The following is a 15,444-nucleotide window of genomic DNA, read 5'->3' on the forward strand; positions in this document are numbered from 1 at the left end:
CCTCCGCCCCATACCTCAGGCATCCCTCACCCTCCTCCTCCAGGTACACAGGCACCCGCCAGCTGACCACCTTCCCCGGGCAGCGCAGCTCCAGAGGCTTCCCAACCAACAGACTCAGAGAGTCCCCCACCTTCTGGAATCGGCCCCTCCCTAACTGGGTCAGGATGAAAGGGATAGGGGGCTTGGGGATGCAGAGGCTGCAGCCTCCACAGTGGTCCTCATCTGCAGGGGCTTCTGGCTCCAGTCTGATTTGGACTTTCTCAGGCCTGAGGCTCCTGAGGGCTTCACCTCACCAGGGCTGACTGCTCTGAGCCTTTTTCTGAGCCTTTGGAGTTCCGCCACACTGCTGGATTTCAGCTGCAGAGAAGACTGTGTGGATCTGGGATTACCAGCCTTCACCATTCACTGTTTGCCTCAAATCCTGTCCTTTTCTCACCCCCACAGTTAACAAGACCTCAGAGTTCTGTCACCTTTTATGTTTATTACTACCACACAAGTAATTCTCATTCATTAGAGAAAAATTCTAAAATACAGACAAATCAAGAAAAAGGATTAAAATCACCCCAAATCTTACCATCTGAAGATAATCACTATTAATATTTTGAAGCATATTCTTCCAAGGTTTTTCTATGCAAATGTCTTAAATAAGTATTTTACTGTAAAAATTAAAATGGAACAATTCAATACATATTTTTTATAATCTGCATTTTCTGCTTAGTAATATTATGATTATCATTCCATGTCAACAAACAAACATGTGCCAACATGTTTAAAGACTTGCATGGTATTTCACGGTAGGGATGTATCATGACTTATTTCTTCATTGTTGGGTCTTTGGATTGTTTCACATTCTTAGCTAAAATAAACAATTCTGTATATGCACCTTTAAACAGATTGCTTCCCTGGAAGCAATTCCTCAGAAGTGGAATTGCTGGTAGGCTATGGAAGGAACCTTACATATTGTCTTATCAGAGTTGCCACCAACATTTCAATACCTTCTAAAGCACACTCCAGAAGAGGTCATTTAACCTGTCTATTTAATATGTCTAGTGATGGAGAGCTCACTATTTGGCAATATCAATAGCTACCACTTATTGAGCCTACAGTGTTTCGGGAACAGTGTTGTTTGTGCTGTCAAGTCAGCTCCAACTCATGGCAACCCCATGTACAACAGAACAAAACATTGCCCAGTCCTGTGCCATCTGCCATCTTTCTGAAAAAAAAAAAACCCAAACCCATTGCCATTGAGTTGATTCCAACTCATGGTGACCCCACGTGTTACAGAATAAAACTGCTCCATAGGGCTTTCTTGGCTGTCATCTTTAGGGAAGCAGATCCCCAGGCCTTTCTTCCATGGCGCTAATGGGTGGATTCAGACTGTTACCCTTTGGGTTAGTAGTCGAGCACAAACTGTTTGTGCCACCTGGATCAGTACTCCCATACTCATTGCCATCAAGTTGATTCCGACTCATAGCAACGCTATAGGACAGAGTAGAACTGTCCCATAGAGTTTCCAAGGCTGTAAATCTTTACAGAAGCAGACTGCCACATCTTTCCCCTGTGAGCAGCTGGTGGGTTCGAATTACCAACACTTCTGTTCGCAGCAGAGCATTTTAACTACCTCGTCACCAGGGCTTCTTGGAACAGTACTATCACCTTTATATACATTTTCTTATTTCATCCTCTTAATGCAAAAGATCCCTGGGAGGCGCAAACAGTTTGCTCTCAGCTACTAACCAAAAGGTTGACAGTTCAAATCCACCTAGCAGCACCATGGAAGAAAAGCCTGGTGATTTACTTCCATAAGATTTTAGCCATTGAAAACCCTATGGAATGCAGTTCTACTCTGACACACATGGGGTCACAATGAGTCAGAATTGACAGCAATAGGTTTGGTTTAATGAGTGCAAAGTAAGTATTATTCTGATTTTACAGATGAGGAACTTGAGGATCACAGAGGTTAACTTCCCCAAGGTACTGTGCCAAGGAGTAGGAGACTCGGAACTCAAACCCAGGCTGGCCTGACTCCAGAGCCCATAGGAATTCCACCAGTAGCCTCTTTCAGTGCAGAATGGCTCTGACTGCTAGAAAGCCCTTTCACATGCTGACCACTAGCTTCAAATTTACCCACTGATCTAATTTTTCTTCCCTGTAGAAAAGGGAGCAGATTTGTTTCATGTCCCTCCTAGCCACTCCAACTTCAAATCTTCTTTTCATACAGAGAAGTTAGCACAGTTTGAAGCAGGCTTTGAGACTCTTTTCTTTTCTAATAGTTCCCATCCTTTCTCTCTATCCTCACTGCCAACACCACTCACTCCAAGCCCTGATCAGATCATATCTGGACTATTGTAGTAGCCCCCGACTAGTCTTCTTGCCTCCAACCTATGTTACACACAGCATCAGATACATCTTCTTAAAACACCATGTTAACACCAGTTACAAAAGCCTTGGACCGCCCCATTATTGGTGGGGGTAGTAGAGGCCAGTTGGAGTAAGGAGGCTAGCATAGTGTTTGGTCAGCAGTAATAGAAAAGTTCCCAATGGAGTTTAGCAACTGTTCTTTTTGGCCCCAAGTCATTATCACCCTCACACACAATTCCCTCTAGTCCACAGCTACAGGTACCAAATCAGCAAGAACAAAACAAAAATAAAGAAAGGCATCCAAACCACCACCTTCTAACCTTAGTCCTCTGTTTTTCCACACTCTAAAACATCTCCCCAGTGACCTGGTGGGATTCTCTATCCTGGGGACCTTCTCTGGCCTTGAAGAAAAAGGGTATGGGAGAGTTTGGGGAAATTTGGGTAGTTTGGGGAAGCTTATTCTGAATATCTTACATGAGGAGAGCACTTAACAGTTCACAAAGAATCTTCCCATCCACATTCTGATTCATTCGTTGCCACAGCCCCAAAAAGGCGCCCAGCAAGCATTGTTATCATCTTTTTATAGGATGAGAAACTAAGCTGCAGACAGAACAGCTAGGCTCACCATATTAACAACATGACCTAGAACACTGAAGCCTGGTATTAAAAACAAGGACACTCCAAGGAGGCAGCCAGGCAGTTCCAGAGGAGGGATGGTGAGCCTGGGACAGTGGAAGGAACACAGATTTTAGAGCCAGATGTGCTCGGATTTGCATATTTTCTCTGCTACAAACTAGTTCTGTGACACTGGCCAAGTCATTTAATCTCCTTGAGCCTCATTTCCCTCATTTAGAAAGTGGGAACAAGAGTACCTTCCTTGCAGGTCTAATGCACATATTAAATAAGATAATGTATAGGAAACCCACTTAGCAACAGCGTCTGGTAGGTAATAGAATCTCAATAAATAGCGGTTGTCATTATACATAGTGTATTAGTTTCCTATTGCTGCTGTAACAAATTACCACAAAGTTAGTGGCTTAAAACAACACAAATTTATTGTTTTACACTTCTGTTGGTCAAAAGTCCAAAATGGGTCTCACTGGACTAAAATCAAGGTTATCAAAAGAGCTGTATTCCTTCTGGAGGCTCTACGGGGCAATCTAGTTGCTTGCTCTTTCCAGCTTCTAGAGGCTGCCACATGCCTTGGCTCATGTCCCCATTTCTCTGTCTTCAAAGCCCCAGCATCAAGCCAAGTCTTCCTCATGCTGCCATCTTGCAGGCTCTCTCTTCCATTTCCCTCTTGCACTTTTAAGCACCCTTGTGATGACATTGGGCCACCCAGGTCATCTTGGATAATCTCCCCCATTTTAATGTTAGTCAATTAGCAACCTTAACTCCCTTTGCCACTGTAAGGTAACATATTCACAGATTTCAGGGATTAGGATGTGGACATCTTTGGGGGACATTATTTGTTTACTATAGAATTTTTTTTTAATCCAAATATAAAGCTAATGCTTTAGTAGCCAAATTTTCAGGGATAGGGGCCTGCCAACAAGCAGAAGTAAGCCAATCAGAGGACAGGATAACAGACAGGTCAGGAGTACCCACTGGTTTTTTGATTGCTGTAATTGAAAGGCTGTTGTCAGAGCAGCTGGCAGGAGGAAGTCTCTGGCTTCTGGCCACCTTCCTGTTGGGGTCCGTGGCTCCCAGAGCTGGGGTTGTGCTGGTGGATCATGACAGGGCCCACAAGAAGCCTTGATAACAGGGCGGCTGCAAATACATCTCAATTAGTGGAAACTCTGCCTCCTGGGACTGAGTGGCTGCCAGGCCTTGGGGGAAGGGGCCTCTCTGGGAGCCATGATGAGATCTATAGCCTCCAAGTTTCTGAGTCTGCCAAGCTAACCAGTCACCTATGCAAACATTTGGGTAACATCAGGTCTGATTTCGGATTGGTCACGGCTAAAACTTATTGGGTGCCCAGACACTGTGCAAGGATCTCTAGTAGCACAGTGGTTAAGTGCTCAGTGATAACCGAAGGGTCAGTGGTTCAAACCCACCAACTGCTCCGTGGGAGAAAGATGTGGCAGTCTGCTTCCGTAAAGATTACAGCCTTGGAAACCCTATGGGGCAGTTCTACTCTGTCCTATAGGGTCGCTATGAGTCAGAATCCACTTGGCAGCAATGGATTTTAAGGACCATCTGATAGCACTAAGTGAGAATATTGCTAATGGCCTGACAGTATCTGAAAAGGAAGACTGGGATGACAACTCTCTAAGTCCTGGTCGAAGCACCACCCATGCTTTTCTGAAGATTATGGTGGCCCAACCCCTTCCTGGGAGGGCAGGAAGCTGAGAGATGAAGGGGATGTCTTCCCAGGATCTTGGCCTCTCTAGGAATCAGTCTCCTATCAAGTCCTGGGCTACAAATCCTTCAGGCCTTGCCACTGATGGAGCCCTGAGATGGTTAATCTTTGTGAGAAAAATCAGACTCTTAGATTCTAAGAATCTAGAAATAAACACTCTAACTCTGATCATGATATAATCTCAGTATGATAAACTCAGGACTTTAAAATAACATGGCTACAATGTAATTGAGGTATCCCTGGATAGTGCAAACGGTTAAGTGCTCAACCACTTGCTAAAAGGTTGGCAGTTGAACCCACCCAGAGGCACCTCAGAAGAAAGGCCTGGTGATCTGCTTCTGAAAGGTAACAGCCTTGAAAACCCTATGGAGTGGTTCTACTCTGACACACATGGGGTTGCCATGAATTGGAATCAACTCAACAACAACTAACAACAAACACCATTTATTGAGTATTTACTTACTAGGCTGTAGGTTAAAAATTCATATACGCTATATAATTTAATCTTTGAAACCACCCTATTATTTTGAGACCATAGTTATCCCCATTTTACTCCTGAATAAACTGAGTCTTTGTTTTGTTAAATCTTACCAGGGTTTGTTCTCTCAGACTCAGAGTTCCACACACTTTGACCCACAACATGAATTCTAGACTGGCAGACTTAAAATGATAGCCTCTGACTTTCAGATCACAAAGATCTGTTAGGTATGGAAGGGGCTTAGATTATACACTGCATCCTTGTCATTGTACAAATGAGGAAGCTGAGTTCAGAGAAGGGACAAGACACAAACAGAGCAAAGGAGCTGAGCTTAGGACTCGGCACACATTACCCTTCCCCTAGTCTTCAACAGGGCAATTTTGGGACAGGCAGGGGCAAGGGGTCTCAGGACTGTCCCAGTGAGGGATGGAGAGGTCCATACCTGAAATGACACAGATGAGCAGGCAACAGGCCAGAAACCAGAGGGCTCTGGGTTACGCGGTGGAACGACCTGGAGCTGAGATGCTGCAGCTGCTGCAGGGGCCGCATGGGAGAGACTAGAGGGGCCCAGGGGACAGGATGCAGGGGCTGCAGGAGAGAGGCTGCTGGAGTTGCAGAGAGTGAGCAAGAAAGTGGTGGGGACCACAGGGAATTGGAAGGATGGGGGCCTGAGTCCAAAAGGAAATCAGAGCCCTGAGCCCTGGCTTCTCCAGGACTCCAAACAAAGTTTCTTTCTCTGGGTTCCTCCTGCCAACGTGAGTGGAGCTATTCAGAGCCCTACTCAGGAAAAAAACAGTCCTATGGGCAGGGGAGGAGTGTCCTCAAGGGCAGACAGGCGGGACTGGCAAGCAGCTGGAGGGGCCATCGGAGGGTCATGGGTGGGGGTGTAGAGGGACAGGAATGTTTGAGGACAAAATAGGTAAATGTGGGTAGGAGGGAGCTGGGGCTTGAACCAGACATTAAAGCAGGGGTCAGCTACTGTCTATGGGCCAAATCTGACTGCCTACCTGTTTCTGCATAGCCCCCGAGCATAAGAATGGCTTTTACATTTGTAAATGATTGAAAAAAAATTTAGATAATATTTGATGACACATGAGAATTATATGAAAGTCTAACTTCAGTGTCCATAAAGTTTTATTGGAACGCAGCGACACTCCTTCATTTACATATTGTCCGTGGCTGCTTTTGTGATACAATGACAGGGTTGATCTTTGATGTGGTAAAAAACATGTGAAATTGTTCACTACAGATTAGTAAGTAAGCACAGCTACGTCTGTGCTTACCTTGATCACTGGGTAATACAGGGATTGTAAATTTGAAAAGAGGTTTTGATTTTGTAGGAAGGTGCTGTGGGGTTGTGCAGTGCGGGTGGATCGCTTTTGTGTGGACTTTCTCGCCATGGTCTTGTAACTCCCATGCAGGTGATTGAACAGGACTGTGCAAACAGGGTAACTGTGGTCCACCAAAGGGATTGGTCGGTTTTGCCATCCCTCTGGGCTTGAAACGAGCCACCCCAAGGGCAGGAAAGAGAGGATCCCACCACTACCAAGGAAGGACAGCCAAGAGTGGAGCGTGCCCTTTGGGCCCAGGATCCCTGCACTGAGAAGCTCCTGGAACCAGGAGATCAAGCTGTAACACTGAAGACAGAAAGAAGCAGTGGCAGAGAAACAGCAGCAGGAGACACCAGCAAGAGACGGTGCAGTGGCCTTCCCAGCCCATGAAGCAAGAAAGCTGAGTGCCTTTGGGTCGAGGCTTACTGGCAGAGCGGGATGCCTCTGGGCACTTATTGGCAGAGCTGAAAGAGCTTTGTAACACTTGCCTGAGCAGGCCAGAGGCCAAGGGCCAGAGAGAGGTGTGCTTGCAGCATGGCTGGAAAGAGGCTGTCCTGATGGAAGAATTGTGTCCTGAGTGTTCCTCAACCTGAATTATAACCTGTTACTTCCCTAATAAACCCCATAATCATGAGTATTGTCTGTGAGTTCTGTGTGGCCATTGCAATGAATTCTCGAACCCAGCAGAGAAGTAGAGAGTGCCATGGGAGGGGTGGTTAATGTCATGGATTAAATTGTGTCACCTCAAAATATCTGTCAACTTAACTAGGTCATGATTCCCAATATTATATGATTGTCTACCATTTTGTCATCTGACGTGATTTCCCTATGTGTTGTAAATCCTATCGCTATGATGTAATGAGATGGATTAGTGGCAGTTATATTGATGAGATCTACAAGATTAGATAGTGTCTTAAGCCAATCTCTTTTGAGATGTAAAAGAGAGAAGCAAGCAGAGATAAATGGGGACCTCATACCACCAAGAAAGCAGCATCAGGAGCAGAGCGTGTCCTTTGGACCTGGGGCTCCTGCACAGAGAAGCTCCTAGTCCAGGGGAAGATTGACAACAAAGACCTCCCTTCAGAGCCAACAGAGAGAGAAAGCCTTCCCTTGGAGCTGATGCCCTGAATTTGGACTTGTAGTCTACTAAACTGTGAGAGAATAAATTTCTTGGTGTTAAAGCCACCCACTTGTGGTATTTCTGTTACAGCAGCACTAGATGACTAAGACAGTTGCTGTCAGAATTGGTAAAGATGGCAGAGAGAGGAGACATGTCTGACCTCCACCTCACAGGGATCAGCCTTGGGCTGTTGATCTTGATTCTCCTTCCCCCGTGTGAAGTTAGAGGAGGTCAGACTCTGCCCCTCCACCATTCTTACAGGTTGGAAGAGAGACAGATGCCAGCCATACCTAGAAGCAGAATCTTTGATATGGTGAAAAAATGTGAAATTGTTCACTACAGATGATCTGGTAAGCAAGGTAAGCGCTGTGCTTACCTTGCCTATTGGATAATCCGCCCCTGAGAGCTTGGCTGCTAACAGAAAGGTTGGCGGTTCAAACCTACCAGCTGCTTCGCTGGTGGGATTAATTTTTGGTCGGGAATTTTTTTTACAGTTAATACTTGGTTTCATGGGTAAGAAAAACCCTAAAATCAAAGTAAAATATCTGTTATTAATTTTTCTCTTTGACAGAGGTAACCACCACTTTTGCTTTGGTGGGTATTTTTCTAGATCTTTCTCTGCATTTATATATGGATATGTACACTCATAGAAAAAGTGCAATATTGCTTTGTGGATTTTCATATTACAAAAACCAGACCTGTTGGTGTCAAGTCGATTCTGACTCAGGGTGACCCCACCTGTTCCAGAGTAGAACTGTGCTCCCTAGGGTTTTCAATGGCTGTAATCTTATGAAAGGTTCCCTGGGTGGTACAGTTTGTGTTTGGCTGCTAACCAAAGGGTTGTCTGCTTAAATACACCCAGTGGGGCCACAGAAGAAAGGCCTGGAGATCTACTTCGATAAGATTACAGCCATTGGAGTGCACTTGATGGCAACGGGTAATCTTAAAGAAGTAGATCACCAGGTCTTTCTCCTGCAGCTCCACTAGGTGGATCTGAATTGCTCACCTTTGGGTTAATAGTTGAGCGCAAACAATTTGTACCACCCAGAACCAAAAAAAAAAAAAAAAACCCATTGCCATTGAGTTGATTCTGACTCAGTGACCCTACAGGACAGAGCAGAACTGCCCCACAGGGTTTCCAAGGAGTGGCTTGTGGATTCGAACTGCTGACATTTTGATTAGCAGCCAAACACTTAACCACTGAACCACCAGGGCTCCACCAGGGACCTACCTTTATTCTTTAAGTGCTACATCGTATTCTATGGTTTGACCCTACCACAGTTTATCCATTCCGCTGCTGAAGGACATTCCGGTTGTTTCCAGGTTTTTGCTATTGGAAACAATGGTGCAATGAGCAAGAACTAGCATCCCAAGGCCCTATTAAAAATAATCAAAACACAAAGAAGTTAAAACATAAGGTTTATTCGGAGCAGTCATTATAAATTCATGCAGGGAGATCATTTTGATTCTAAAAACAAGTGGCTCAAAGTAGGCCATTTACAAATGTTAAAAAAAAAATAAGCCTTTGACTAGCATGAATCTAAAAAACACAAAATAATAAATGCTGGAGAGGTTGTAGAGAGACTGGAACACTTATACACTGTTGGTGGGAATGTAAAATGGTACAACCACTTTGGAAATCAATTTGGCGCTTCCTTAAAAAGCTAGAAATAGAAGTATCATACGATCCAGTAATCCCACGCCTCAAAATATATCCTAGAGAAATAAGAGCCATCACACAAATAGATATATGCATACCCATGTTTATTGCAGCACCATTCATGATAGCAAAAAGATGGAAACAACCTAGGCGCCCATCAACGGACGAATGGATAAACAAGTTATGGTATATTCACTACACAACGATAAACAACAACAATGAAGCCGTGAAACATAACATGGAGGAACCTGGAGGGCATTATTCTGAGTGAATTTAGTCAGTCACAGAAGGACAAATATTGTACAAGACCACTATTATAAGAATTCAAGAAAAGGTTTAAACACAGAAGAAAACATTCTTTGAAGTTTACGAGGGTGGGGAGGGAGGGTGAGGGTTATTCACTAACTAGAGAGTAGCCAAGTATTCTCTTAGGTGAAGGGAAGGATAGCACACACTACAGGGGAAGTTAGCACAACTGGACTAAACCAAAGCTAAAAAGTTTCCTGAATACAATCAAACACTTTGAGGGACAGAATAGCAGGGGTGGGGATCTGGGGACCATGCTTTCAGGGGACATCTAGGTCAATTGGAATAACAAAGTTTATTAAGAAAACGTTCTGCGTCGTATTTTGGTGAGTGGCATCTGGGGTCTTAAAAGCTAGCGAGCGGCCATCTAAGATGCATCAATTGGTCCCAACCACCTGGAGAAAAGGAGAATGAAGAACACCATAGACACAAGGAAAGTATTAGCCCAAGAGACAGAAAGGGCGACATAAACCAGAGACTCCATCAGCCTGAGACCAGAAGAACTAGATGGTGCCCAGCTACCACCAATGAACGCCCTGAATGGGAACACAACAGAGAGTCCCTGATGGAGTAGGAGAAAGGTCGGGTGCAGAACTCAAATTCTAGTAAAAAGACCAGACTTAATGGTCTGACTGAGACTGGAGAACCCCAGAAAGCATGGCTCCTGGACTCTCTGTCAACCCAGAACTAAAACAATTCCCGAGGCCAACTCTTCAGACGAAGATTGGACTGGACCATAGAACATAAAATGATACTCATAAAGAGTGTGCTTCTTAGCTGAAGTAGATACATGAGACTAAACGGGCAGCTTCTGTCCGGAGGTGAGATGGGAAGGCAGAGAGGGTTAGGAGCTGGTTGAATGGACATGGGAAATCAGAGGTGGAAAGCAAGAGTATGCTGTCACAGTATGGGGAGAGCAATTAGGGTCGCATAACAATGTATGTATAAATTTTTGTATGAGAAACTAACTTGAAATGTAAACTTTCACTTAAACTACAACAATAAACAAAAAAAAAAACCTTTGAACTAGTTCAAATCAATAATATACTATTCGGCTGTTTCATGATTTAATAAACAATTTGCAAATTAGAGGAGCTTGAGTCTCCCTTCAGGAAGGAAAATAAAGGGGGGGAAAAAGCACTCCCCAGGATTGGAGATTTCATGGAAGTTTAAGTTTGTTTTTTTTTTCCTTAAAGAATACAAGTTTCCATAGTGACTAAGTACTTACTGGTTACTTAATTAACATTAAAAACTAACTCCTGAAATTTGGCCCTTTATCCATTTGACCTCTTGGTATTAAAATTAAGGAAACACAGTCTTTTTCATTAAATCGCAAGTAATGGGTTTGTTATTGACTGTCATTTTCTAGCCAGAAAAGACAAATTTGCAATTCTGCAGAACAGTTTCTGGTTAAAAAAAAAAAAAAGTCAATATTTTTGCAGTTTGGGTCAGGCTTTTTTATGATTAATTTTTGGTTTTAAAAATCTCTTAAAATCAAAGTAAGATGTCTGTTATTATTTTTTTTCTTTCACAGCCATAACCACTACATTTTCCTTGAAAATTTATTGAATGAAAACATAGTATTCAACACAGACTTGTAATGAATGTATTTTCACTCATGTATGTTTGTGGCCTGACTGAATAAACACCACAGTGCAAATGCCTCCAAATATAGCCATAAACCGCTTGCTCCTTAATACAGGGTTTTGTCTGTATCCTAACCGTTGCTTGCAGCCGCTAGAAAACCTGAGGGGTTCTTGTTGAAGCAAGATTCCTGCTATGTAAAATCAGTTGTCATTCATAGAATGAAGGAGGTCTTGTGGTGGAGTTCAAAGCAGTTGAGAACTAAGGATCATGGGGAGCTGGGTTCCAGTTCTGGCTTTGCTGCTTGCTGTGTGACCTTGAGCAGCCTCTTCTTTCTGGGCCCCAGTTCCCCACCTGTTTGAGGAAGGTGTTGGCCGCCTAGGCCTCTTGCCATCTAGGGCTTTAACATTCTCTTTTCAGTGGTTGAGTCCCACAAGGAGGGAAAGGACTCTGAGAGGTAAGAGTTTATCTTCCAGCCTCATAGGCTCAGCACTCCCAAGGGAGGGTGCTGGGAGCTTGGCTGGTCACCACTCTGAGCCCAAGTTCTAGCTGATGGTTCCCTAGTAGAGGGATTTCACAAGAAGAGTATACATGTGTCCCAGATAATGGTATATGGGCCCAGCCGAAGTCCCTGGAGAATGCCCCATGATGCTTTCTAGCCCAATGCCCTGAGTCTAGACTGCAGGATGCTAAACACTCTCAGAGCACTCTGCCCCTCGCCTTCACTGCACCTATCACAGTTTGTAATTCTGTGAGAATTTGTGTGATTATGTCATGAAGGTCCATCTCTGCCTACCTAGGGTGTGAGCTCTCTGAAAGCTGGGTGCAGGTCTGCTTTACTCCCCCCTTTATCCCCAGTGTCTTAGCACAATGCCTGGTGCTTTGTGGGCACTAGACAAATATTTGCTGAATGAATAGCAGAATGAATGAATGTATGAGTGAGCTGTTCCAGGCTATTTTCAATAGCAGAGACATAACTCAGCCTTCTTCTTCTTGGAGAAGAATTTGAAGTTGTCAACTATTTCATTCTACTTGGATCAACAATCAATGTCCATGGAAGCAGCAGTCAAGAAATCAAATGATGTACAGTATTGCATCAGGCAAATCTGCTGCAAAAGATCTCTTCAAAGTTTTAAAAAGCAAGATATCACTTTAATGACTAAGGTGCACCTGACCCAAGCCATGGTCTTTTCAATCGCCTCTGAGAAACAGTTTTCATTCTCCTGGAATCTAGATTTCTGGGGTCCATGGAGCTGAGGTAATCCACCCAGGTCATTGCCCTTAGATGTCCTTTTGAACCTTGAGCCTTATAGAAACTAGTTTCTAAAAGTCATCTTTAAGTGAAACAATGGTCTAGATAAAGTGGTGAAGACCATTTTGCCTTAAATATTATGCTCTTCTGAAGAATTATCTATGTGCAGTCAATTCCGAGAAACAGAGGCTCCAAAAGTCAGACTATAGCTATGTTTTAGGGTAAATCAGCAATTGTTTTAATTGTTCTTCAAGATAATATTGTATGAAATCCTTCCAGGCCCCGACCCCAAATTGTTTTATCAGTTTTGTTCTGTCCCTTCTTCCATGGCAATGTCGATAAGATGGGATATAAGAATCTTTGACGTTTCTCTCATACTTGGAATATTTTTGACTCCCTAGCTGAAATGTACCCCAATTTGCAAATCGTATATTAAATAAACTTCAGTCAATTTCTATTATTGGTTTAATATGATTTTGTTTTAACACCTCATATGCGTGCAAAACCTGGACAGTGAAAAAGGAAGACAGAAGAAGAATTGATCCATCTGAATTGTGGTGTTGGTGAAGAATGTTTAATATACCATTGAATGCCAGAAGAAAAAACAAATCAGTTTTAGAAGAAATACAACCAGAATTCTCCTCGGAAGCAAGGAAAACAAGACTTTGGCTTGCTTACTTTGAACATGTCATCAGGAAAGACCAGCTGCCAGGAAAGGACATCATGTTTCGTAAAGTTGAGGGTCAGTGAAAACGAGGGAAGCCCTCAGTGAGATGGACTGACATAATAACCACAACAATGAACTAAAAAATACCAATGGCGCAGAACGGGCAATGTTTCATTCTGGTATACATAAGCTTTCCAAGAGTCAGAGCTGATTTGAAGGCAGTGAACACCAACAGCTCAGCCTTCCCTTCTAATCCTAGGACTCCCGAAGAGGTAAATAATAGAGGGGTGGGGCTGAAGAAGCCGGGCACAAATGGTCCAGAAAAATCATGACACCCTTCCCAGGTGTCAACCCTCGGGTGGGGCAGGGTGTGGATAATAGACCTTGGAATACACACTCACAGAATCTTTGAATTGTAGAATTTATTTATTCATTTGATGAATATTTATTGAGTATCTACTTTACCACGCCCATGCCAAGCTCTGGAGACATGAAGAAGACATTAACCAAAGGCACACAATTAAATATATGATTATATTTATATAATAATATAGGGATTCCTGTATTGGTCTGAAAGAACAGGATTCTAGGAGAGTCAATGAGGAGGAGTGGATAAACTGCATTGGAGGAGAGATTACGAAGGAAGTGCTATTTAAGGAGAAACTCGCTTACAAAAATGGTAGGAGCTAGTCAGGGAAAGCTCTGAAGAAGAGCTTTCACTCTGCACAGAATAGCTTGTGCAAATGGAATGTTTCAATAGAATTTTGAATGAGTCATAGGATTTTGGGATCCCCGAAAGAGGATCTCAGAGTTATAGAATTTTAAGCTGATAGAATCTTGAAACAAGCACTCACAGACTCTTCAACTAATAAATGGAATCTTAGAACATTTGAGACATTAAAAAGTATTCGCATATGAAAATAAAGGGAATCTTAAGAGATAGATAATCCATTCCTATCTTCTCTCTCCTACTGTACTATAAAAACGAATCTAAACTGAAACCCAAGGTCATATATGCAGCCAGAACTAACTCATATGTCTTATTATTAATTGACCAGGACCCTGTCTGTTTAATAAATAATAATAACAATACTTATATTTATTGACACTTAACTATTGTTAAAAATGAAACAGCGTTTCTGTAAAATAAGAGTTCTATTCAGATTCAAAGATTTGCATATTTGGAAGCGCCAAAATGAAAGTTCAAAACGGCATTCCGAAGAGGGAGCATAAGCGCATGTCTTTCGTCAGAACTTTGTACAGGGTAGAGAAAGAGTACGTGGGTACATTTGATTGGTTGACATTAAACATGCTCTGTAAGACTCATTTATCAAGAATTTCTATTGGCTGGGCTACTCAAACCTTAGCCACAGTTTCCTGTGTTCCAGAGTTGTTTCCTTCAACAATCTGAGTGGGCCGTCTCAGAATGTTGCAGAACAAGTTATTCTGATCAAGAATGTGGTGGTCATGGGTGACTCTAAAAAGCGCAAGCAAGGGCCTAGGACAAAATGGAATCCGATTCAGACCTGTCAGCCATTTTAGTTATGTCAACTACCTCAGTTTTAGAGTGCTCTTTCTACGCACTAGATGCTGCGAAGTGATTTGTATCATTATCTCAGTGAATTCCAACAACAAACTTGTGAGGTAGGTACTTCTATAATCCCCATATAACTGAGAAAACTGAGGCTCAGAAAAAAAAAAAAAATTAAATGGCTCAAGGCCACTCAGCTAGAAGGTGAAGAACCAGAAACCTGGATTTTGTTTGTTTGTTACTTTAAAGATTGTGCTCCAACGCACTGTGCTTGTGTGGGACAAAGAGCTTGGTTTAGCCTTTCTCTCTGGTTTCTGAAAATAGCCCAAGCAATTAAGGTGCTCTTTGTTTTCCAAAATAGCTAGGCAAGTAGGGGCTGCACAGGCCCCACACCTGGCGGACTACCTTCAAGAAGGGAGGGGGGCATGATGGAGTCAATCACACATATTCATTGATGCATGTGTATGTATCCTCCTGGATTGGTGAGGGCATCCCTGAATGGGTGAATAGAGGCCCCATGCTGGGAACTCTCCCAGACCTTGCCTGATACGTCTCTTTGCTTGTATTCTTTCTGCTTATGAAAACGGACCAATGGGTCCCCGCCCAGTGTGCAAGAAGCCAATCTCTCAGACTCTGTTTTTGAGAGGAAGAAAGAGTTTATTTCTCAGGCTAGCAAGTGGGAACTCAGAGGTATCGAACTCAGATTGAGTTCCTTGATTTGAGTGAGCAATCATTTATTCTTATACATATTCATATAGGGGTGAAGGAAGGCAGTGGGCAGAATCAGAAAGT

At 43.2% G+C, this 15,444-nt stretch overlaps 1 protein-coding gene across 1 annotated transcript in view; it reads left to right on the top strand.

Moving 5' to 3' along the window:
* CCDC69 (coiled-coil domain containing 69) overlaps nt 1-11,822 on the top strand; it is a 35,714-nt gene extending 23,892 nt beyond the window's left edge. The window contains exon 8 of the mRNA XM_023726604.1: nt 11,153-11,822. Within this exon, the coding sequence (XP_023582372.1) occupies nt 11,153-11,219 (67 nt within the window). The 3' untranslated portion in view covers nt 11,220-11,822. The remainder of the gene's footprint in view (nt 1-11,152) is intronic.
* The last annotated feature ends 3,622 nt before the right edge of the window (nt 11,823-15,444 follow it).

The sequence above is a fragment of the Trichechus manatus genome, unplaced genomic scaffold (genome assembly GCF_000243295.1).
Source record: "Trichechus manatus latirostris isolate Lorelei unplaced genomic scaffold, TriManLat1.0 scaffold00011, whole genome shotgun sequence".
In the NCBI taxonomy this organism is placed as follows: Eukaryota; Metazoa; Chordata; class Mammalia; order Sirenia; family Trichechidae; genus Trichechus; species Trichechus manatus.